A 26,448-nucleotide genomic window follows, 5' to 3' on the forward strand; every position below is an offset into this window, starting at 1 on the left:
ATGGGTACCCCATCCTATGTCCAGCAGCGGTCGAGGACCAGATGTCCACAGCCTCTCGGCCTGCACAAATGCCCAAGACTTTTCATTGAGACCTGGTCCAAAATCATACTCATCACTTCCAAGCAGGCCATACCACCGCATGGCTGCATGGCGTCGAACTGGCCGTCCACCAGCGGATCTGAAGCACCACAAAACAGCTCCGCACACCTTGATTGCACCGTAGGGGGATGACTGTCGGGCATTTGTACCGCTCCCAGGGGAGCAGACCAAGTTTCCACTGCAGCTCCGCAACAGGAACCACCGGACCACCTCGGGAGTTTCAGATTTGCCGGTACACCGGCCTTCCATAGCCAGTGCCAACTCGCTTCCATCGGGCCGTATAAACGTGGCTCCCAAATTTGGACGACCATTGGAGCCCATGCTCTCTGGATACCCAAGAATCGCAATCCATCACCGGACTAAAGTGTCGACTCCTAAATTAAAGCTCAAGCTGCCAAAGAGTCTGCCGGAGGAGGGGTTCACTCGGGAGGTCAAGACATCGAGAAGTTTTTTATTTTTGAGTTTTAATGTGTTACTTGTAAGGCACTCGAACTTTATGATCACGGGGGAAGGGGTTTTTTCTTCTTTTTTTTATGGTCTTAAGTATTTAGTTTTGTTTTTTTACAGGAATTTCAGGTAAAAAGGCTCACACGCACTATTAAAAAATTTAAAAAATCTTCTGGAAAGAACTTGAGATTTCAGGCATTTTTTTTTCTGTCTTTTTGTTTTTTTAAAGAAGGGATCATGAAATGGATCACACGCAATTTCCGGGGAAATTGTGTGTCCTTCGTACCGAGTGTTTTGAGTTTTGGATTGCGGCGAGTGATGTCCAATGGCTGGCTTCTCAGGGCCGGAGCTGAGTTTGGCCGGCTGCAGCTTTGACTCTGGGCAGTCGGCTAAGGGTTTTAGGAGTGTATACATTCGCCGAGGTCTGATGCCCTAAGCACTCGGAGATAGGCCGGCTTAGTTGTTGTGTGGTGAGCATTTCCGTGGTCACAAAGTTCGTGAGTTCATCTGTATTCTGTTAGTTCGTAGAGGGAATGAAATAAATAATGTTAATAGGGAACACAACCTTTCTAAAGTTGGAGAAGAGTTGTTGATGACATTTTTTGTGTGATTAGAAAGTCTAATGTAAGAGAAGCTTTGAAAATTCTGAACAACTTAGGAGAATCAATAGAGTCCACATGTGAAGAGGAAAAATATGGTGTCCTTCCCTTTTTAGATCCAAAAATAATAAGAAATGATAAAGGAGGCATCGATTTCGATATACACAGAAAGGAAACCCATGTAAATTCATATATAAACAAAAATTCCTATAATCCACCTGCTTAGACATATGCCAGCTTTGATAGCCTCATTCACACAATGATAAACTTACCACTCACAGAGGAAAGGAATGAGAAGGAATGAAGGAATATTCTTGACGTCGGAAAAAATAACGGTTTTTCGGAAAAAGATCTCATCTGACTACGAAGGAAGAAGGAACATAGGAATAGAATCAGGGAAATAAGCACATTAGAACTAATTGAGAAAAACGATGACACATTTGCCACCATCACATTCCATCCAAAAATGCACAACCAGCTTAAAAAAAATTTCAAAAAATATAACCTAAAAGCAGCACCTATAAATAAAAACAACATCAGACAAACATTTCAATCCATTTCAAAGGACGAAATACCAAATGAACTAAAGTCTGGGCTTCATAAAATTCAATGTAATGACTGTGACAGAGTCTAAGCAGGGTGTCTACTGAGGTCCACAAAAATAAAATAAGTACTTTTTAGGTACTTAAGGAAAAATTTAAGTACCTCGCCTTAGGGAAAAATTAAGTACTTTTTAAGTACCTTTCCGCGACGTATTAGTCCAGTCATATGGTGATTTTATGCAGTTTTAAGAGCGGAACTTTTTTCCTCGCCTGATTTCTCATCCATTGAGGGTCCTTAACGAGAATCTAAATTTGCGACATCGGTACTATATGGGAACCTCCCCAAAATCGAAATAAACGGCCAAAACTCGGCGATTTTCTCTCGTTTTTCGGCTAATATCGCAAAAACCGCTCATTTTTCGAGAACTGTGTAAGAACTTGCCTTAAAGTAGATAAAATTACGGACATTTTCCACCCGGTCCGAAATTTTTCTGATAAATAATATGCCCACTACAAGGTTACCAAAAAAATCCCAAAATGTTCAAAATTTCATTTTTTTAAGGTTTTTTGCTTGTAATTTTTTTTCCAGCAATTTTAGAAGGTAAGTGTATCTGCCGAAATGAAAGTAGATTCAAAATGCTATAATTTCGTGTATCAGACTTTGCCCTAGGGCTAGGGCGTAACAAGACGGCTCCATGGCGTTGCCAAAGTTACGGTCTCCAAGGGCATTTTCCGCGGCAGTGCATTTCACGCAACCGCTCCACTCAAAATTACCTGAAAAATTTTGCGAAAAACTTTCTTGAATATGTTTTCTATGTATTTTTTATCCAGTAAAACGCTATTTTGCAGTTTCGGTCATCAACTACTGAAATTGCAAAATAGCGTTTTTCGAGATAAAAATGCAATGAAAATGGTTTCGCGCCGTTATCTGATCGGGGAGGGGGAGGAATGGGGGTTGGGGGAAGGGATGCCAAAAGGGGTCGAAATCTCTAATTTTACTGACTATAGAGGAGATTTAATGCCTTAAAGCAAAATGAAACGTTATGGAGACCATAAAACGTTCCTCATGATGTAGAACTATGATGCAGCTTTGCAGCCGATTTCGGCCGTGCGAGTCTCCGGCTTCAAGCGCTCCTAACTTCCGCTGAAACAATCACTAGTCTAAAAACTAAGAGTGATTCTAGTAGCATTTTTTGTCTACTTTAATTTTTGTGCTGCCAATTTTGCCGAAAAACCGCTAGGAAAAAAGATATTGGAGAAAACCGCAAAAAATTTCGATTTTTTTCAAATTTCCCGCTATTTACAGCGCGCTCTGGCAGATGGTATACGCATGTTATCATAACTTTGATACATGGTTCTAAACCATAATTTTATGTACTTTCATTCGGCAAATAGCTCTTTTTGCCGCCCGACGCACAAGGAACGAGTTATTAACGATTTTTAGTCGAAAAATGATATTTGGCAAGGTTTTTTCAAGATGGCGGCTTCAGCGGCAAAAATCGAAGGCAGAAAACTTCAGATTCGGTTTCAGCGCTAAGAAATACATAAGAAACATAATCCAGAAAGTTTTTCGCAAAATTTTTCAGGTAATTTTGAGTGAGCGGTTGCGTGAAATGCACCGCCGCGGAAAATGCCCTTGGAGACCGAACTTTGGCAACGCCGCGAAGCCGTCTCATTACGCCCTAGGGACAAGTCTGATACACGAAATTGTAGCATTTTGAATCTACTTTCATTTCGGCAGATACACTTACCTTCTAAAATTGCTGGAAAAAAAGTTACAAGCAAAAAACCTTAGAAAAATGAAATTTTGAACATTTTGGGATTTTTTTGGCAACCTTGTAGTGGGCATGTTATTTATCGGAAAAATTTCGGACCGGGTGGAAAATGTCCGTAATTTTATCTACTTTAAGGCAAGTTCTTACACAGTTCTCGAAAAATGAGCGGTTTTTGCGATATTAGCCGAAAAACGAGAGAAAATCGACGATTTTTGGCCTTTTTTTTCGATTTTGGGGCGGTTCCCATACAGTGCCGATGTCGCAAATTTTGATTCTCGTTAAGGACCCTCTATCGATGGGAAATCAGGCGAGAAAAAAAGTTCCGCTCTTATAATCGCATAGCGGCCATTTTTATCCTGAAATGACTGATCGCAATTCTTCGAATTTGGCACTGCCGCGCGCTTTACTTCGGCTATTCCCGTGACCTTTTCGGCTGTTTCCGTCAAATCGAGGGAAATGCCTTGTTCCGCTCCTCTGCAACAACCGCGCTCTTACGGGCTGACATTGTACTAATACGCCTGACGGCCAACGCACAGAGGGTAGCATAACTAGCAGGCGATCGAACTGAACGCGCAGCGCAAAATGCGAAAAATTACGGACCTTCCGCGAGATTTACGTACTTTTTAGGTACTTACGGACCGACCTTAAAAAATGCGTACTTTTTCCGGACTTTACGGACTGGTAGACACCCTGGTCTAAATTGGCCAGACCCGTAGGACCATCAGACAAAAAGGGATCCAACATAGAAGAAATGCCCTTAACAGAGAAATATACAAATCAGCTGTGGCCAAACATTTTAGCAAGGAAGGGCACGATATTAGTTTTGAGCCGAAACTGATAAGAACTACCGAGAAAGCCAGCACGCTTAATATCTTAGAAAGTATTTAGAAATTCAAAAGTAAAGGGATATTAATCAACACTGATTTACATTGCCTCCAAAATCGGTTATTACAATCTCTACCTTCAAAAAAAATTATTTGAACCAAGGACACCCCGCCCGCCCAAGAAACCACATAATTTTAATCACCGTACAAGAGAGAAAAGACACACAAATTGGTTGATTTGAGATCCACATACGTGGAACTGCATGATTTCATATATTTTAACTTTGTTTTCCCAGATTCATTTTGTAACTTGTCCAACGCGACTCCCGTGCTCCAAAGCGCTGCCCCGCGGAAACGGACCCCGCTGCGCCAACTTTGAAAAGTCATAACTCCGAGACAAATTGTTTCCCCAAGATGATCTTGGTCACATTTTAACCGTCAGAGAAAGGACTACAAGTTGAACAGTTTTTTGTTCATCTGCATACAATCCAGACAACTGTTAACTACAAAAATCTGATTTTGGGACTAATGGAAAATTTTTGACAAGCCATAAATTGGTCAAAAATTGATTAAACTACGAAACATTACATACCAAAAGAGAGCTCTTTTAATGATCTTTTATTTAAAATAAGTTCAAATCGATATCTTAAATCGTTCGAAAGTTAAAAAGAAATAACTGTTTTTCGTATGACCGGGGGCCCCCTTCCCCAGGAGGGAATTAGAAAAAAAGTCAACCATTTTTGGATGTCTCAGACCACACCTGAAATCAATACCTGAAAAGATGAGATTTCATTCTGGGCCCAGTTTCAATAGCAGATGGTACAAGCTCTTTTAAAATGGTAACCTGTGCGTCAAAGTTATGGGTTCATTCACCATTTGGATCACAAGGGAATTTTCCCAAATTTTCTTTATATTGCACCTAGAAGTTCATGGTATAATAATTTGATTTAAACAATCTCCTTGGAGTTTCTGTGAAAGAAGCGCTTTTGACAAGCACAAAATTTTACTGAACTAAATTTTGGACCTGAGATTGATACATGTGAATTTCTACACAAAGTATGGGAAGCAATATTACCTGTTGCTGCATCCAAGTGACTAGAGATTTTTGCATGGCTTACAGTTGAGAAGATACATTCTAAATTCAAAGGCAGACAGATTCCACGATAGAAAGGTTCTTCAATTGCCAGTTTAAAATCATGACTACAGTTGTTATCTTAAACAGAAGAAGAAAGGAACAAAAAAGGCAACATAATGGAATATTTATCAACTTCCAATGATGAGGTTAGCTTTTTCAAATTCATCTTTTGTGGACTAGGTACTACCGTCAAAAAATCTGGCAAAATCCTGTAGACTAAAGGCACTATTCACGTTTTCAAAATGGAAGACATAAAAATTACGAAACAAGCTAACCGCAAAAAAAAAAAAAAAAAAAAAAAAAAAAAAAAAAAAAAAAAAAAAAAACACAAATGTATTGGGAATACCCATTAAACACGGGCAGGAGTCAAAATCCTGCTGTCTTCTGTCGACTCACAATCAGTCAAAGAGTACATCTATCAGTTTCCTGACTGACAACCAGAGATTTCAATGATCTAATGCTTGAGGTAAAAAAAACTTTCCTAAAAATCAATATTTTTCAAAAAGCCAAAGTATATCTCGATAGTTTGGCTCCAAAACCACGAACATATATGGTTGGATTTCAGCTACGGGGAGAAAATGCTTCTGGAAAAAAGTAGGAAAGTGATTTGGCCATATCAAGCTAAACACTTCTTTTCTATTATCTTGGAGCTCTATAGGACGCACTTTCGGGCATCGCAATATCTTCACGATTATGGATAGAAAAGAGACTTGAAAATCGGGAAGACTACCATTAATGTCAGTCTGGTGACGCTTACTGCTTTGGCGTTAAAGTCATTAGTTCAGCTGAGTTGTGATCTTCCTATGTACTGATTAAAAGCGGTAGGCTGTAACTACCTAAGAAAATGAAGAAATTGAAATGTTATTCGGTAAAACAAAAAAGAAAGAGTCAGAGAGCCAACTTTATTACTAAATTGCATAAATGACTCACATTATTTCTCTCTAGGGGTAGTGAAATCAGATGCATGCTTAGAATGCGACTTGAACCACCGAAAAAAAGAAAAGATGAAATCGAAAAAGGTCCGGGTATCAATCGGTGATTGCATTGAAAAAAATTAGTTCCAAAAAATGTGGGCGATACTGAATAATTTATGCCCAGTGCTCAAGTGGATCCAAATTTTGAATTTCAGGGATTTTCCCCCCAAATTCTCCCATTTTGTAATGCAGCTAAAAATTCGAAATATAAGGAGAACCGGAGATTCCGGTTTTGAACCATTCCATAAATTTAAATGAATAGGTTCCTCAAAATTTAGTCAAATTTAGATATATTCAACCCAATGCTCAAATGGGTTCAACTTTTGAATAATACCGATTTTTCACTAGTTTTCCGATAAATTGCAATCCTGCAAAAATACCATGCCCTATATAATTTTCCAAAGACCTGAATGATGTTCAGGCTTTGGTAGAATGAAATAAGAATGAGAAGAAGTAAAAAAGGCAATTTCTGACAAAGAAAGCTATTTAGGCCCCCTATACACGCCCCTAAAAAGGCTACAAGCATGGTTGCGGTTAAGAGTGACTGGTATATTGAAATGTATTGAAAGATTTAGTCAACACGCATGAAATCAATTACTGGGTTTTAGGGACGATTTTTATAAGCAATTACGATAAACTACTAGCTTTTAGGATGTGAGGGGATTTTTCTCCATTGTCCATGATGAGATCATATTTTGGCCGATCTGGTGGAAATCTTTGAGATTTCTGCTGTTTTTTCTTAGAACAGGGTAAGTTTTAAAAAAATTGGGCCTTTAATTTTCGAAGATTCTTTTCATAGTACAGATACAGAGAGTAAAAAATTATTTTGCCAAAGGATGTTTTTGTTCCTGCGAGGGAGCCAGTGTCAAAGTAGGAAAACACGATTTTTGACGACTTTAACTGAACACTCTAGATTTTCAACTCAATTTTTAACCTAAAACTCTTCATCTACTATAAAAAGATTCTTCGAAAATTCAAGGCTCTATTTTTGCGTGCTTGGCGAGTTACTCGAAAAAATTTGGCGAGAATTGCTGATATTTTTATAAGAATCGTGATTTTCTACCCTACTGGAAACTCCTTAGAGGCACAAATACATCTTTTGGCAGGATGATTCTTATACACTCTTTTAATCTATTAAAAGAAGAGTCTCTGAAAGACGAGAAACACATTTTTGCTGCTTTGCAAAATCATTCAAAACAAGTGATGAAAATCAGGGACTCCTCTTGGGGCAGATAAGGAGAGTTAGAACTATTTTGTGAAAGGAAGTATTTGTGACTCCGAGGTGCCCAAACTAGGGTATGAAAAAACGATTTTTAACGACTTTTCAGCGATTTTCATTAACTGATTTGAAAGACTTGGCAAGGCAGCAAAAAGATGACCCTAAAAGTTGTACTGAGCGTGAGTTACGATTCCAAAAATGAGGGATTTAGCCAATTTTTACCATGTTCAAAAAGTGCAGTGAAATATGCAAAAACAGCTTGAATTATGTGATGTTTTATTGACTCAAACTGTAAACGCATTACCCGATAATTTTTTTTCATTTCCCCGAAGAGTGCTACGGCGCACATCAGTTTGGTGTCAAGACGTAACTTTAACTCTTAATAATTTTGAAATTTGAAAATTCATGTTTTTCGACTCGTCCTCCGAAGGACAAGGATTAGTGATATGTAATGATTAAAAGGCCCCGAGATGCAGTCGATGATCGGTTCATATTTTTATATGATGCGACTTCAAAAACTCTTCGATGATATTCAAAATTAAACAAAATACCTTCCATGAAAAGTACCTCTACCTACTCTATAAGTTCAATAATGAAGTCTTTTCCCGTAGTGTTGCTCTGAGAAAAGTTATTCACGCAAAACGCGCAAGGAGCGCAAAATTGGAACTTTGATGGATTCTTTAGCGCGCTCTAGCGCATTTATTTTCAGTCATATAAAGAATTTATGTACATGACATTTTCATTTTGAAATTTTCTTTTCAAAATTTAATTTATTTTAGCCTTTCCACTCAGGTGTCCAGCAGGACTCGACAAAATTGATTCAGGGGTTCCGCTCAGGTGTCGAGCTGTGCTCAACAAAATTTCCATCTCCCTCAACGCTCGGAAACAATGTAAATAATGGCCATGGAAACCTGTGCTGCGCTCTCTGGTGACACTACAGAACTACTTGAGTAACCCGAGTTTAAAATTTTACCGCTAGGTGTCACCGGGGAGCCATCGCTCCCAAAAACCTTTATTTTCGGCCAAATTAAATCAGAGTTGGGGGCGGGAGACCTTAAAAAATTTACAGTGACAAAATAAAACAAAACATTGAGGATAGGTTGAAAGTGCATCTGCAGCTGTAAGAAAAAAATATTCAATCACATATTCCACAAAACGTTTTGAGGGAAAACAGCGTCACAAGAATGACAATGAATGAAGGGGACTCTCCAAAAATTAGGGGTTTGACCGCGATCATGATTAATACGAGGAACATACGCCAATGTACCAAGACCTTATCGACTCCATTAATCCTCCAGCACTAATTGGATGTATTTCTGTCAAACGGAACTATGTGCATTAAGACATGAGCCCTGAGACCCATGAGCATATGTGCATAACAGGGCTCACGTCATAATGCACATAGTTCCGTTTGATAGAAATACGTTCAATTTACACCCCAATCTGCACTGTGGCACTGTATTCTGAGTGGCCACAAACTAAAACTGGAAGCGTCACCATGCTAACCGGATATTAGCATCTAACGGGTATATGCAAAACGGGTCTTTTGGGGCTCGGGGCGGATAACTTTGAGACTTGCCCTATTCATTCACCAAACAATACCCCATCTTTTCCCAAAGTTTCGAGCCCCCCAAATATTTTGGGGAGACTTAGGGGGGGGGGGTGTCAAAGTTAAAAATCAGTAACATTTTCGCGAATTTGTTACTCGAAAACCCAGAATTTTTTAAAAACGCGGTTTAAACGATCGTTTCCAGCGTGACGAGAGCTTCCAGAAAATGTATAACGTCATAGGGTTATTAGTCGACTTCAGCTCGAGTTATCGCCTCCGAAGCGGCGGGACACTAAAAGAAGACTCCATTTTTTTTTCACGTCCGCGCCGATTTAAAAAAAAGCCATTTTTTTATTTTGATGAAGAACTGATATGTTGTTCCTGACTCTCTGTAGGCCCTCTAGCTTTTTACCGCATGCTGGGGAAATGTTTTGGTCGCGAGTTAGAAGAGCGGAAAGGAGCGAGGGTCGGGAAAATCGGCTACTTTAAACTGCGCGCGCGGCGTTGATTGGTGGTCCCCTCCCACTCAGTTCTGCGAATCACACTCCCGGCCGAAGTTGCATTGTTGAAAGTAGCCGACTTTCCCGACCTTCGCTCCTTTCCGCTCTTCTAACTCGCGACCAAAACATTTCCCCAGCATGCGGTAAAAAGCTAGAGGGCCTACAGAGAGTCAGGAACAAAATATCAGTTTTTCATCAAAATAAAAAAATGGCTTTTTTTTTAATCGGCCCAGACGTGAAAAAAATGGGGTCTTCTTTTAGTATTCTGCCGCTTCAGAAGCAATAACTCGAGCTGAAGTCGACTAAACCCTATGATGTTACACATTTTCTGAAAGCTCTCATCACGCTGAAAACGCTCGTTTAAACTGCGTTTTTGATCCCCGGTGCGTCTCCCCGAAATTTTTGGGGGGCTTGAAACTTTGGGATAAGATGGGGCATTGTTTGGTGAATAAATAGGGCAAGTCTCAGAGGTATCCACCCCGAGCCCCAAATGGCCTGTTTTGCAAGTACTCCTTAAATAGAATAATATTACTTTCTGGTGTTTCAATGCATATTACAACACACAATATACAATCAAGACTTCAAATAAAATCATACAAAGCTTGCAAAAGGTCCTGGTTTATTTACATAACAATTTGAGACATTGACTACCCCCAGCTGCGCGTCACCAGACTGACATTTCCTCAGTTTAACGCATTGAAAAAAAGTTTTGGAGTTATTTAAATCTCCTGTGGAGTTTTTTCGTGGCTAGTGTGACTAACCTCTACCCAAAAAATCAAACATCGAAAGAAAAGATCATAATTACAAGATTTCAGCGGCTGGTGACATGAATTTCCCAAATTTTCTCCTGTTCGCTGAAATCCACTCATATATTCAACGCATGATTATAAAATTTCCACTATGCTGTCGGAAAGTTGACAAGTAAAATTCACAGCTTGAATCTTTAAAAAGAATGCCTTTGTCGACAATACGCTGCATTACTTTCTCACAAAAGAATAAACAATGGCAAGAAGTCTACATCGTTGAGAACTGAAATACGTAATTTCCAAGGTTTAGACGACAATATTCCCATGTAAATGCTTTCTGCTCTTTAAATAATCCGATTGAAAGAAAATCTCAGCTGTAATAAGGTCCTTTGAACTGTAAATTTCCTCTCTCAGTGTGCAAAATAGTACTTATACTAAGGCTGTACAAACTTACGTGATGAAAATAATAAAGTAAAATACAGTTATGAGTTATTCTTCTTTAAGTTTAAGATGGCACACACTGGACCGAAAAGGGCAAAAGGTCCGACATGCGGGTGTCGCTAATTTTGGATTCAGAGTGGGCATGAAGTGTTCCTCATACTGTACGAATCTGGCATTTATTTTCAGTTTTTTTGCCCCAATTTTTTCCTAGAGCTCCTCAAATGTGGCACATTCTGCTGCTCCTGAAATTGTCACTCTCTGTCAAAATCTTTTTGACCCTTGTATTTTATTGTGAGGTTAACCCATGTAAATTTGGATGCTTGAAATTTTTTGTTGCAACTCAGAAGAACATTTTTCACTAGTAATGAGTCAAATTATCTGAAATCTGAACGCTCCCCTAAAGTTACCCACTTCGAAAAGATAAAAATTGAACTTTTAGCAAGCTTTTAAAAATTTCTCTGCATTTCTTGGAAAAAGTAAGCATATGGCGTGTTCAAGTAGACTATTGAGATTGAATATCAGCCATAATTGCCTGCGGATAACTGCAGATTTGCAAAAATCATCGATTTTTGTCCGAAAAGGCCAGACAGCACGAGCAGGTTCCATTCAATCAAAATATTTTCTATTCGACCATTGTATTTTGTTGTAAGGTTACCTCATGAAAATTTTCATACTTGAAACTTATTATTGAGACTCTGTGGAACATTTTTCACTGATAATAATTTAAATTATCTCAAAGCTGAAGGCTACCTCGTATCTCTAAAGTTACCCACTTCAAGGAGATGAAAATTGAACTTTGCGTAAGCTGTTTAGCAATTTGCCGCATTTTGCCAAAAAAGTAAACATATGGCGTGTTCAAGTAATGTTTTGAGAATGATGAGCAGCCATATTTGCCTGTGTATAGCCGCAGATTTGCGTAATTCATTGAATTTCTTCTGAAAAGGACAGAACCCCCCCCTGCACCCTGGGCCAGCGTACATTGGGACGTCCCTCGTTTTAAGAAAAATTCAAAAATGTATAATTGTTGGTTTATTCTGTACGGCTTTAAATCCAGCATTTCTCTGCCCAAGATACCTAAATTATGTAACAGCCCCCTTCCCCTCCCCCCAGTGTGAACCTTTGAAGAATTTGCCTCTATCAAAAGCAAATATTCCGGTTGCTTACAGCGCTTAATCCAAAAAGTACGCCCTGCGAATTAAGACGTAGCAGTTTCATTTAGGTAATATTGTGAACATAATAATAAGTATATTATAGTGTTTAACATCAGCATATATGGTTGCGTTCCATCCGCTTAAGGCGCAACATATAGCGTAACTGGCTAATACGGATTTTCCATAGTAGGAAGATTTGAGATGAATTAATCTACCGTGAGGGGGCTTTATCCTAACTGCTTGACCCTTATGAATAACTGCCATGCCATGCCACCTGAATCTGGCATCCAAAACAATCGTAAATTCAAGTGAAATTGCATCAAATAATCAGTTGAAAAGTTACACTGAACAGTTGCATGTGATTGATTATGCGTTCGACAGTTTGTGCGAATCCTTGAAAAATAAAAACGATAAGATCTTGATAGTGAGGCTAAACTAAAACATAAACATGGAGTATTCGACACAAAACTAGTGTTGAAGAAGTGAATAAAATTCGGTTCCTTGTGAAGCATCAAAAACAAAAGAAATATACTACAGGTTCGAGCAGATAGGGATACAACATTCTTTTGATTGAAAATAACAACTCCGCCTCAACCACAATTGAATATTGTGATGAACCATAATTGAAATATTTTCAATATTTCAAAAAAGTCTTGGATTCATTTTCCGACTTTCAGAATTATGTTGAGCAAGTAATGAAATCTTTTCTCTTCCTATTAAATTCTATCATACTAAAACATAGTTGGTGATGATATGATGAAAAATTCACTTACCATCAGAGAAGTGAAACGGCAAATTTACACTACTACTTGGGTAACTCACAGCTGGCAGAGAATCTATTTTATTTAATGGATAAAACTCATCAGATTCAAGTATTATCTTTGGAGTATGTTTCGATGACAGTTTTGGGCGAACAAGAGGAGACATCTGTTTCAAATCTTGGATTGAGAAGAGCTCTACAGCAGCTGTGGTCGAAGAGGGAGAAATCAAGTGAGGTCTCCTGTGCCAGTTCAACAATTTCAGCGTGTTATAGCCCAAAATGTTTTGATGGTGTACTCTTCGACTTGATTTAATCTGATCAAAAGTCAGGTGAGGTACTGATGATTTTAATGATCTAAACGATTCAAGATGACTAGAGCTTACATTTGGAGCAACTTTTTGAGCATGTTCCATACTATGTTCTTTACTGCTGGAGGAATCACATGAGCTATTGGTACTCGGGTTTGTGCAAACACTGTTTAATTGCAGTTTTACATCAGACTCTGCTTGTCCGTCTGTCATTCTTTCCGCACTTTCATGATAGATTTGTTTTAATACCAATAATTCTTCACAATTGTCTGCTTTACTTTCACTTGGACTCCTAACGTGAACGTTTTTCAAAACAGAAAGGTGATGACTAGTTGAGCCAGGGAGAGTTGCTGCCTTTTGAGAGGATGAGCACCTCCCAAAATGATTCCAGGAGATGGTTCCGACCAGAGTATTGTCTTCTGGAGACTTTGAATCCTCCAATGACCCCTGTTCCGGCGATAATGGACTTAATACAGGTGAAAATACAGAGTGAGGAGGCGGAGAAACAAGAGGCCACTGATCATTCCTACCATGGCGCACACATTCCCATCCTACACTGTGAAGGGCAGCAACACCTGACCTATTAGTTGCGAGCATTGACATGGCATAATATGCAGTAGCACGAACAGTATAAACAGGTGCATTCAAAAATAATTTCTTCAATGCAATGACAGCACCATGATCAAATAAATATTTGGCACCTTGAGTAGACGTTCCGAAGTGGCCTAAAGCCCAGACTGATGCTTTTAAATGGAGTATTTCATCATCTGCATCACATTTGCCTTCTAACAGAATGGGAATGAGTGCATTGAATCCTGGTTCTGATAGAAGCAGTTTAAAGCCTTCCTCATGTTGTACAAGTTGTGAATACAAGTGCGGTGGGACAAAAACATCTGGTATTTGGTGTTTGCTGCCAGTGTTATGTTTAACTGATCTTCCTTCTTCATCTCGTTGCTGCTGGCTAACTGCCTCTTGTAATTCACTTTCAACAATCCTAACATACTTGAAATTGAAATGATTTGCCCATCGTGTCAGTTCGTTACTAACAAAATTAGCGTCTTGTAAATACTTGAAACCTTCAGGAAGTGATAAAAATCTAATCAGTAACAGTAATCCTTTGTCTCCCAGATGTAAAAGAGATGGTTTTATCTCAATTATTTTTTCCAGGTAAGGCCTATAATCGCATGCTTCGTTCAACGCATTGATCGCTACAATTGAAACAGCTTTGCTTTCGTCGTACAACTGATTTACTAAGGTTTCTATTACCCATTTTGTTAAATTTTCTTTCACATTCAGTTGAGTTCTTAGCAAAATGTGTAAATATTTAGTTGTGTAAAGTCTAGCAGACACTTTTGGACTGGATAATACTTGACCTAAAATCTGTCGTGCTGGCGAGTCAGTAGAGTAATCTAAAGTGGAGATGACCAGTTTGATGTAAATTTCATGATTTATAGATAAAGCAATTTTACCTAAGTGATCAAAGACTCTCAGTCTTTCAAAATGAGTTCTACCTTTGATAGACCTACTTAAATGTCCCAAAAACAGAAAATAATAATGATAAGAGGAGGTGGTTATTTGTCGAGGATTGAAGAAGCACTCATGAACGGATTTGGCATTAATGAGTTCTTCTAAGTATTTGTTAACGTCATTCAAAAAATCATTTAGAAACAAGTCAGCTTCCTGACTTTCTGTTTCACAAAGAAAGTCCAGCAGATCACAACATGAAAACACATATAAGTTCGCTTGCTTAAAGAACTCTGGTCGGCTGAAATTCTTGTTTGATGGTTTTAAAAATTGAATTAAATTCTTGATAAAATTTGAGTGATCTAAGTCATCTAATCCGAAATTTAGCCTCAGCTTCAAAACAGCTTGTATCATATTCCAATTCCAAGAGAAAGGATTTTTCTGTGTGAGTACCTCTGATACTCGAATCTGTTCATCACACTCTTTAAGAAGAGCTAGCTGAACTCTGTTTTTACTAGAGCTTCGTTTACATTTTAGTTTCGCTATGGCATCTAGGCTTAACGTGCTTTTTTCTTCTACATTTGTTATTATATGTTCCAGATATACTGTCGTTGGAGCAGGTTTTTTCTGCATTAGATTATGCAGATTTGTCAGTGCTGATACTGCTGACATTGCTCTTTGCTGTGAGTGAAGACACGCTCGAGATTCTGACTTAAAGTAATTGGTGAATAAATTAAAATCGTATTCCTTATGGGCATGACTCTTCAAGCCTCCATTATCTTTGACATTATAATTGCAGAACTGGTCAACTAAGAATGGTATCTGACTCCCATCACGCAACATTCCTATCACCTCTTTTCTCATATTGGATATGTTCGTGTATTCAGGGTCAAAACTGAGGGACCCATCCATTAAGAGCTGTGATGTATTTATAGAAACTTCAGAGGTAGGTTGCTTTTCATGGGCCGTAGTAGGGCTGTGCTTGTGATTTTCTATAGGTGTTGAGAACTGAGTGTGGTTCATTGCTCCTTTTACTTCATTGTCAGCCACTATTAAAGTTTCCATTGATCTCATGCCGAAATGACTGGGTAATGAAATGACAGGGTGTCCACGAACAGCATAAGATATTAGATTTGGTAAAGCAGGAGATAAGTTGCAACATTCTGGAGGTAGCAGAAAATGTGCTAGATGCAAAATTTCACCTGCAAAAAATAAAAATTAAAAGTTAGATTTTGAGCGACAAAGAAAAATTCCTCGATTGTTCCAAATTTGAGCTTAAGCTGTTTACGGATACTTGAGTGACAGAGAAGAAAAGCTTAATGCAAAAAAAAAACTCTGCCTCCCTCCTGGATGTTCTTCAAACTTTAAGTATTGGTTTCTTATACCGGAATGTCTACTAAAACAGGCTGGCCAAAAATCAGCACTTTCACACTACTTTTTCAGTACGTTCCCATGAAATTCAGTACCTCCTCAACAGAAAAATTCAGTACTTTTTCAGTGCCTCCAATTGACGAAATTCGAAAATTTGAAATTGTCACTCAAATTGCTAAGAAAATGACACAAAAATAAAAAAAATTCCCGACTTTCTTGGGAAATTTCCGCACTTTTTCAACACTTCTGGACCGCCCTTGAAAAAACAGTACTATTCCCAGACTTTCCGGAAATTTTAGACTTGTAGACACGTTGTATACTTAAACTTTTTCTCCCAAAATTTTCAGGAGAGAAGGAGAGGGGGAATGTATTTATGCATCAGCTTTTTGACTTGTATGTACCCTTGCAGTACATTTTCATTTATAAAAGTTGAATTTTGCTCAAAAACTCATGTGCAGGGAGCAAATCATGTAAAGAAAAATAAGGTGCGCAGAGGAAAATAATTTGACGATTTAAATGAGGTCAATGAAGTTTGATGACGTTGACATTAAGCCTGTTGTTGCCGTGCCCGTGCTGTCGGCACGGGTTAATGTTATCCGATTTGGCTGAAACTTGTGTGTTTTTTGATCAAATGGATCAGTTCTAGGGGGTAAGACCGAAAAAATTCCGACATTGCCAAATTTGAGCCACCCTAGGGGGACACGCAAATTTGGGACAAATGTAGGCAATTTGCACATTCAAAGTTCTCCTAAATTTTTATTTGAGTCCAAATAAAGTGGAAAATAGCATGTAATAGTTAACAATAGTGTGGAAAATGAGAAAAAAATTTGATCTGCCCATGTTTCTCAGATTCAGGGCTGGGAACCCGAATGGATTTTGGAACCGGTTCCGGTTCCGGTTCTCATGGTCCAATGATTCGGGTTCCGGTTCCGGTTCCGGTTCCGGGGGTCCGAAGATTCGGGTCCCGGTTCCGGAACCGGTTCCACTCGGGTTCCATGGTATTAGTATTCGCGAAAATAATTTAATTTTAAAGTAAATTACTCAAAATGAGAGAGAGTTCAAAACTGGGCAATTTTAATGAAGCAATCAAAAATGATTAATTTAGAAACAATAATTTGAATCAAGCAATTGATTGAGTCTTTTGTTTGTTTAACCACTCTTCGTATTCCTCCTTGTGCTGCGTTCGGACATGCTTTTTTAAGTTTGTTACATGATTCCCTCCTATTTTTTCTTTGCAACGTCTACAAACTGATTTATTTTCTTCCTTGATGTAGTCAAAAAAAATTCTAATACTTCCCATTTTACTTTTTAAAATTCCACTTCACTTAAAATGAGTTCGCTCAATTAAATTGATTTTTCACCGATAAAAAATTTGTTACAATTTCCTTGGATACGGGGCCGTCTCAAACCCGGCGTTGCTGCAACATCAGCTGTCACGGAACCGATACGGAACCCGTGTAGGAACCCTGTTCTCGGATTGTGCCCCGGCGGTTCCGGTTCCGGTTCCGGTTCTGAAGGTCCGAAGTTTCGGGTTCGGGTTCCGGTTCCGGTTCCGCATGAACATGCGGGTTCTGAGGGTTCCGGGTTCCGATCGGGTTCCCAGCCCTGCTCAGATTATGACGATCAAAACAGCTGGGGGCACCAGATTAGACGCTTATTTGAATTCATCCACCTACTGATGATCCTTCAAATCCCTTCATAAAACTCTTTGTCTATTTTTGGTTGAGGGCCTCATTGAAGTAAAGACCGTAAAATCAACAAGATGAAAAAAAATGAATTGACAAATTACCTAACAAAATAGTAGCTCTGATTGATAAAAAAGGATCAGGAGCTATGATGATTTCAATGAGCGCATCCAACAGACCAGCTTTTAGAAGACAATACAGCAGGAGGGCACTGTGCGTTTCAATTAAGTTAATTCTGGAAAAGAAAAAAGAAACCAAAATGGGCAAGGACACTCAAATAGGAAAAACTACCTAGTTGTCACTGATTATTTCTCCAAATGGCTTGAGATGAGAGAAATTAAAAATTAAAAAAAGGCTGGCGATGTAATAAAGGAGCTAAAAAGTGCTTTTGGCACACATGGAATTCCGACTCAGGTGGTAGCAGATAATCAACCTTTCAACTCTACAGAACTTAAAGCTTCTGCAAGGATTTACAACCTCACAATTGTACCACCTAGCCCACATTATCTGTAATCCAACAGAATAGTAGAATCAGCTGTAAAGCAGGTAAAAACCATACTAAGGAAGAATCTCAATACCAAAGGAGATATTGATTTGGCAGTTTAAGAATATGATTCAACGCTTAACGTTTATCAACAAGCCTCACCCTCTCAAATGCTAACAGGTCGAGTCCTTAGAACACATATTCCTATCAGTATTAAACAATTTCAACCGAAGTTAGTTCATGTTGAAGAAAAACGCAAGGATCACAGTAAAAGTTGAAAGTCATTATGATCAGAACTGCAAAATTGATTAGAAATTCTATGTCAGCGAAAAAGACAGGCTTCTCCAATAAAATGGACAGTGGCATCCAGCAATAATTGTTGAAAAATTAGCAAATTTCCCACAGTTCTTTATAGTTAAAACATCTAGAGGAAGTATCTTAATTTTAATTTGAGAAACTATAAAGGACCCCGAACACCTCTTATGAGAAGCTGCACCATGACGGATTGCCCTCTGACTTATGTCATTCGATTCTCCTCAAGATGCTGATCAAAAGTTATATGTGCGCCAACTTTCTACGATGCACCGTTTTCGCAAAAAACCTAAGTGAAGATTCAATTATCAAGACTATGAATAAAAAAGAACAAAGCATTTGAGGACAGGCCCGATGTAAATAAGGAAGAAGCGTAGCGTGTGTCCATCTTCTTATCTGTACCTGCCGACTCAGGGGCTATCTCCCTCCAGCACTCGCCCGGTAGACGTTCAGACTTTCCTGTTCTTATGCTCCTCAAGAATCTGATTTGGATGGTCGAGCAAAACGGCGAGCGGAATCCGAGATAAGACTGCCGCTCAGTGCGGGAGTTCCCCTGATTTGTTAACTTGAGTACTGAAATGAGGATTCTTTCTGGCTCTTTATCGCCGAATAATTGAATCTTCACTTGGGTTTTTTGCGAAAACGGTGCAGCGTAGAAAGTTGGCGCACATATAACTTTTGATCACCATCTTGAGGAGAATCGAATGACATAAGTCGGAAGGCAATCCGTCATGGTGCAGCTTTCCATAAGAGGTGTGCGGGGTCCTTTTCAAGGAAAAGAACAACGGAAGAAAAAAATGATCCTTCGATGTTCTTGATCTTCACCCCTCATGGTATCATCAAAAATGATTATTCCAATTTGCCCATTATTACTACTGAGCAACACTCTTTGTCAGAGCCTGTAGATTAAGTGACCCTGACTCAGAATTTCAAATAGAGAAGTCTGACATTCTGCACAGTCACCCTCAGGAGTCAGAGGATCATATTCTCACTCAAACTTCTGGAATAAATGGTCAGTTAGGAGATGACAGTGTCTCTAATGAGAGTAAAAATGATATGACTATCATAAACCACAGTTTAAATAAAACAGTGATTGAAACCGAGTTTAATTTGTCTTCCTTGAGTCCCGATACCTGTGAGTTCTCAAGTTTTAATAGTGGACCAGAACAAAGTCCAGCAGACTCAAATACCTCAGCGTTTCCAGATTTTAATACTCAACAATTACCGAGTTCAGTCAACTCAAATACTTCTGTTTCTTCCAGTTCTTCATGCTATCTTCACGCCGAATTTTTAACTTTTCCATACCAGTTCAGTCACCTGAAGATGGGCGGCTTGCCCGAAATGGCCATTGTGCGTACAGAATAATAAAAAAGTAAGTCATCTAACTGTAATCTGTTTTCGAAAAAGTTTAATTGGTACAGAAAGTAAGTGTTCATAGTGCCGATAAAGTGTTAAAAATTGTGCAGTTTGCTACAACATAGTACATATATAGAAACATTATCACTCTGTTATTTTCCTGTGCTTGAATCAAATGAAATTTTTGACATAACTGCCTAAGTGAGAAACAACATTAAAAAGGGAGGGTAATAGCGGTATTAATGCTAAAGCAGAAGAATTACAAACCTAGATTTGGTTAAACTGGGCAGATTAGACTTTCCTTCAGCTGTTACGAATTCCTCAGTTACTTTATATGAGTCCTTAAAAGTTGAGGGATTTACAGACTCTAAAGCCACAGATATGCTATCAGTCCACTTAGGCTGCTCCAAGTTTAGCAAGTCAAATGTCAAATCTAGCACAGCTCTCTACAAATTGAAAAAGAAAAATGAAAACAAAATAAATGTTTTTTATGACTAGCATTAGAAGAATTTAAGGCTAATGGTATTCTAAGTAAACTAAATTTTAACACATACTTCATGGTCAAGACAAGGGTTTTAAACTTTTTTGGCGTTGATCTCAGGTGTCAATTTGAGCTCTGCAACAAAATGTGCTTTTCCTAACGATAGTGGGGTCTTTGTAATATTTCAGGAATGAAATGACCGATTAATTTTTTGCAAATCTTTCTAGGACGTGATCGTAGACTTACGCTTCTGCTATTTCTCCCAGGCATTTAATATTGAATCCTTAATACGGCAGCAGCGAGGAAATCTCAACTTTACAAAGTTTTCTTGACCAAGGACAATCCTTTTTTGTCAGTTCAAAGTTGAATCCAGCTGAATCCTGAAGCCAGATCTAAGCTGAAATGCTCACCTTCCTCTGTTATGCACCCTTTCTATTGAGACCCCTTGATGCAGTAGTGTAATTTCAAATGAAAAAAACACATTTGCTTTCTTCACAGGTGTCTAATTTGTCAGTAAATCATCAGAAACTCAACTTCCATCCATGTCTTTGGCCACAGTCTTGAAAATGATTCCGTATTTTTGAATTGGGATGCTTGATTCATTTTTTTCTCCTAATGAAAAACCTTCAGAAATTGAGATTCATACTAATTCTTCAGTAAATGATTAAGGTTCCAAATTTTTGCCTCCTTGAACTTTAATCAGCCGTTACTTTAAAACATTCAAAGGTGCTCAATTCCTAATATCTGTCGAAAGTTTTCATTTTTCATGTTCTTCCAAGTAGGTATCACTCTGAAGGGGCTCTCATTTACAAGTCTCAAACTGCCACTTTCTCTTCAGTTCTGAGGGGCAAGGGGCAGACTGCTCTCAATAAAAATGCTCACTTTCATGCTTGAAAAAACCTCATCTAGACTCCATGTTACTATCTTTGCAAATCTTAAGATATTTACAAGTATTCACACTTTAATGTCACTCTGTACGTAAAATTAAGACACCAAAACAGGTGGAACCACACTTCAAAACCATCATCGATTTTTAAGCTCTCTTGTCTACATTTTTTTTTTTTTAACATTAGCGGAGCCCGCAGTCCTCTTTAAAAATTTTTGTGGGTTTTATTTTCCTCTTTAACTGGGTGCCAAAATCTCATTGTCCAACTTTAAAGAGCCACTGAGATTCAATGAAAAAATCAACAAATGCAGTCAATAAATGTTTGTAAAACTTTAGTTCAGAGATTCACTTACTCTGACATCATCTTGATTCAGACGAAGAGCAGCTACGTAGGAAACTAGACCTCGATTATTTGGATTGCATAAATGAAGAACGCCAGGCCATGATCGCAGGAGAGATAAAAGGCACCAACAGCTTGAGGTAATGGTTGTTTGAGAATTTCTGTAGGGACAAAAAAGTCAGAGCTTTTATTGTTCTGATCCAAGTCGCTTTTTTTTTCTCGATACAAATCTAATGCAGCGTTTGGGGGATTTAAAACAGAGATCGTAATAGCTCGTATCCGAGTTGCCTTAGCCTCACGAATCAGGAGGCAACTGTACTGGTAATTCCCTCCGTATTGAAATCTGAACGGGGATCAGAACGCATAGCGCGTTATCAACCCCTTCGGAGAGGTGAAAGGTTATAAAACGCGTACGGTTAAAATCAGGATCTCAGAACGGTCTCCTTTCCGATGAAATTGAAATCTTGAGTTAACTATCCAGGAGTGAAGCATTCTCTTAAAATCAGTGAATTAGAGTTGATTCAATGGCCGGCGACAATTCGCTCAACCTCCGGGATTTCAAAGCCTCGTCCAAGACCAAGGAATAATAACTCTTGTTCGACCGCGTCTGCGCGTGTTCCGTTTACGTCTATTCAACTGAGATGATGAAGGAGTCCAATGGCATGTACTTTGCCTACAGCTTTTCACTATTGCCTCTCAACTTTCTTCGACCGCTTATGCTCGATCGTTTCTTTTATATCTTTAACACTACAAAATTGTTAAACAAAATAATTTAATCATTGATGCCCAATTCGGCTTCAGGGCTCAACACTCTACGGTAGACCAGTTGCACCGTTTTACAAAATTTATAGAAGATGCTTCGGAAAAAGGTGAATACTGTGTGTCTGTTTTCCTTGATGTAACACAAGCGTTCGATCGTGTCTGGCACGAGCGTCTCGTTGATAAGCTTTACTACATGCTCCCATGTAACCATGTGGAGCTCCTATCGTCTTTTCTTACCGGAAGACAATTTAGAGTCAGGTATGAAAATACAAATTCAGGATTCAGACCAATTCGAGCAGGAGTTCGACAGGAAAGACAGGAACCCTCTTCTCTACTCTCTCTTTACCACAGACATCCCACAGTCTGGGAAAAGGGGAAAACTGGGAGTTTATGCTGATGATACTCTCGTGATGGCTTCGTCCAGGAGCTAAAGAGAGGCACGTCATAAAGCTCAATAACACTTGAATAAAATCAATAAGAGGACTTTGAGAGATAAAACTAAACTAAATGCTACAAAATCAGTAGAAGTAATTTTAACAAATCGTCCATATAATCAAATCCCGCTTTCCCTAGGAAATGATAAAATTCCGCACGACTCAGTTGCCAAATATCTCAGACTTCATCTGGACTCCAGACTCAAGTGGGGCACCCATATTAAAAAGAAAGTTGCGCAATTGCAACTGAAATTTTCCAATATGCAGTGGCTTGTTGGACGAAAGTTACGGTTACCATTGAACATCAAATTACTCCTCTACAAATCAATGTTGAGGCCTGTTTGGAGTTATGGTTGCCAATTGAGGGGTTGCGCAGCCAAATCAAATTTAGATAAAATAAAAATCATGCAAATGAAAATTTTAAGGAGCATAGCTAAAGCAAGGTGGTATGACAGGAATGTAGATATTCGCACGGACCTCAACATTGAATCAGTAGAGAAGTACATCACTAGGATGTACACTGCATATGAGGATAGGCTGCATCCGCATCCCAACCAGGCATTTGAGGCGCCTCATGAGGTTATGCTGTACAGCATCGACTCGTAGCTTCAGCATCAATGCCGTATGCCCAGGTAGCGGCCGTTCGGGCATGCGGCGCCGAGCCTGATGCGCTCAACCTGCCGCCGCCGGCTTCGGGCATTGAAGCCCGATGCTGGAGAGCCGACCGAGCCAGCCTCAAGCGCTGATGCTGAGGTTTGATGCTGGCTCAGGGACCAACATGGGCCTCAGCCTCTGAGGCCGGACCGTCGGCTTGCGGCCCGATACGGCCTCAATTTTCGGACCCGCCACCCAGCTTAATTACCGACGGGGCTGTCCCAGGGGACCGCGACCCTCGGACTCGGCGATGAATTCGCGGAGCACCCCTTTGTCTTGGCGGCGGCCCACGCCTCGCCGAGAAGTTCTAAGAAGTGGACGCCGAGGAAGGGTTGAAAACACAGCCCGGTGCAATTAGCCGACCGGCAGCCGGGCTCGGGGCGCTGGCGTCCGACGTGTCTGCTAATTGAAGCCGCCTCAATTTTGATGCTGGACTCAGCATCAAAACTGATGCAGCATCAGAAAAGGAGCCGGGAGTCGGCTTCACCGGGTGAAGCCGCCTCAACGGCATATGCGCTCCCCCGGCGCACTGATCGACGCGGCATGAAAGTCCGCGCCGGGCCTCCGCCTCGCGCGCCGATGCGGCTCCGTTTATTATGATGCTCTCTCAAACCTCAGCTCTAAATCTCTGATCCCAACCCTGAAGCTCTCGAGCTCTTGGAACGGGACCGGTGCATCCGCAGACTAAGACGTCGCAAGCCCTATGAGCTTGGAGTCCAGGGCTTTTCAAAATTTCCATGAATAATTACACCATACGTACCTCTCGACGCTCCTAGGACGTGATCGGGGTTTTACTTGCAATAAGCACTTTGCTCTACGAAAGCACACAATTTCTATAAAGTTCCACTTTACGTAAAAATGATAACCACGCAACAGTGAAGCAAAAACACTGAAAAGCACAAAAATTTCCTAGTACACGCCAACCCCTGGAACCACAAAATATTGAGAAAAAATACTCGGGAAGCTGTCAAAGTTGCATTTAAAACCATGAGAAATCGAACGACTGCTATCTTACAAGCCCTCTTTGAGAAACCATTTCTGTATACCGTGGTTAATTAACTACAACAATGTTGAATAGGTAACCTCACTTTCTGGTTGACTCTTGCATGTTCGGCCAGACTGTATGAAAATACACAACTACTAAAATAAAAACTTGACTGAATTCATAGAAATGACTGTCCGGTGATTCCATCTTTTGTGGTAGCTACTTAGACGGATATAATTACCAAGGAAGGTCGTAAAACTAAGGCCCAGTTTATCACTTGTAACATTAAGGCATATTTACTTACTCCGTTTTAAGATCAATGAAGGAAGCAACGAAACAAAAAAAATCTATCTTTGCTTTACTCCTGGTGACAGGTTTGTTCATTAAAAATACCAGTACACCAATCATTGACTCAATTATTTGCGGAGATGACTGTGTTGGTAAACTGTACATTAAAGCCTTAACACCACCGCATGCGATGAAAACATCAGGATTTGATAACCCTGAAAAAGAAAGGAACAAAACACATTGCGTAAGGCCAAAAAATATTACAGAGGAAAAGAATGAGTGAATAAAAGTAAGGCGTACCCAGACAAAAGTTTTTTTTTTTATTTCCTATACATTGAAAACAGCTAGGCATTCAGAAAAGTGGTGACAAGATTTCTGAGGACCATACTCTCGATTTTTTAACAGACCAAGGCATTTTTAACAGAGTTGCTACAGAATTGAGAAAATGAGATTCCCTGATTACCCTATCCCATTTTGATAAAATTCCCTGACAATCGAATCGATTGTTTTCAAAAGGGAACAAGTGTATTTTTGCATGAGCCTTGGCTTGCACAAAAGGACATACTAATTCAGACTCATCGAGGAATGGACCTATTCCTTTTTTAAAACAACTGATTCAATTATGGATCTGTCAGATGATTAACAAGACTTATTTTAAAGTAGATTCCAGATAAAATCTGTGGTTCAAAACGTCAAGCCCATTCCAGAAAGCAAATAAAGGTGACTCAACAATTTGTCCCTGCCACTTTTGTCATTTTCTCTGTCTCTTTACAATTATCTGAGATTTCCTGTTCCTTAACTGTGGCAATCCTGATTTAAGAGGGAGGCTTTGAGTCTTCAGGATATAGCTTTTGATACAACTTATATACTTGTTTGTAAGCTTCTTTTAGGCTTAAAGGAAACATTTGAATCAAATGCACCATAAGAAACCAAGATATTTGCGAGAGAGTGGAGCTCTACTTTTCACATTTTACTACAAATAGGGTAGAAGGCTTCGCCACAAGATTTTCCCCGATTTTTCTAATTGATGGATGAACTTCTTTGAATGCTAAGAGTGATCTTAGGACCTCCCAATATGTACAAAAAAAATTTGATACTTAGGTGCATTCCCCCTCCCTCATTTTTAATTTAAAAAAAAAAATGGTGGGGTGACCCCACGCGTAGGGTCAGTCCACCATATGCAAATAAAGACATAAGAGGTGCTAGAAAAAACCATTAAATCAAGAAAAATAAAACAGAACAAATAAATCTTGAGTCAGAACTTAGGTGAGTTAGTACAAAATATCATATGACTATAGGAAGTAAAAGTTCATTTTGGTGATCCAATAAATTTTAGGATTTTGAAAATTTATTTTTCTCTTAGAAAAAAAAATTTAAAACTCAAAGAGAGTTGGTGGGTTTCAAAATGACCTACCTACATGTAAGACAAGTGCACATGTGAAGTTACACGTAAAATATATGTAAGTCATATTGTCATAGGTAAATAACATGCAGCTGCCACTGGCAGAATGACCCCCAGCGGCACTGGCGGAATGACCCCCAGCGGCACTGGCGGGCTCACTCCATCCCGACTTTCCTGCACAAAATTGTCACCTAACATAACAAAAATAAATATTTTTCAAAAAGCAAAAAAGGAATCAGTAGCCTAGAGTGAGTAGATTAAGACAACGTGCCTTCCGAATTTCTGTCAACAAACCATAAATATGAGGACGAAAAGTCCAAAAAAAAAAAAAACAAAACAAAATTCCCCTATGCAGCCAAATTTACTCTTCCACCTCTCGATTGTTTATCAAAACTACAAAAAACCCCAAAAAACTTTCAGATTCTAAGGGGTAAAGAATCCGGCCAAAGTCTTAAACTTGTTGAACCAAATTTTC

The 26,448-nt window shown here is 39.2% G+C and overlaps 1 protein-coding gene across 3 annotated transcripts in view; it reads right to left on the minus strand.

Moving 5' to 3' along the window:
- rictor (rapamycin-insensitive companion of Tor) overlaps positions 1-26,448 on the minus strand; it is an 83,038-nt gene that overhangs the window by 24,918 nt on the left and 31,672 nt on the right. For 2 of the 3 annotated variants that reach the window (XM_019049161.2, XM_072300685.1), the window contains exons 6-11: positions 24,588-24,786; positions 21,462-21,609; positions 20,009-20,187; positions 17,694-17,824; positions 12,775-15,735; positions 5,362-5,499 (exon numbers count right to left, since the gene is read on the minus strand). In XM_019049161.2, coding sequence (XP_018904706.2) covers positions 5,362-5,499; positions 12,775-15,735; positions 17,694-17,824; positions 20,009-20,187; positions 21,462-21,609; positions 24,588-24,786 — 3,756 coding nt within the window. Of the gene's footprint in view, positions 1-832; positions 1,061-5,361; positions 5,500-12,774; positions 15,736-17,693; positions 17,825-20,008; positions 20,188-21,461; positions 21,610-24,587; positions 24,787-26,448 lie in introns of all 3 variants that reach the window. The other variant, XR_002009247.2, reaches the window with a different exon arrangement.

The sequence above is a fragment of the Bemisia tabaci genome, chromosome 1 (assembly GCF_918797505.1).
Source record: "Bemisia tabaci chromosome 1, PGI_BMITA_v3".
Lineage (NCBI taxonomy): Eukaryota > Metazoa > Arthropoda > Insecta > Hemiptera > Aleyrodidae > Bemisia > Bemisia tabaci.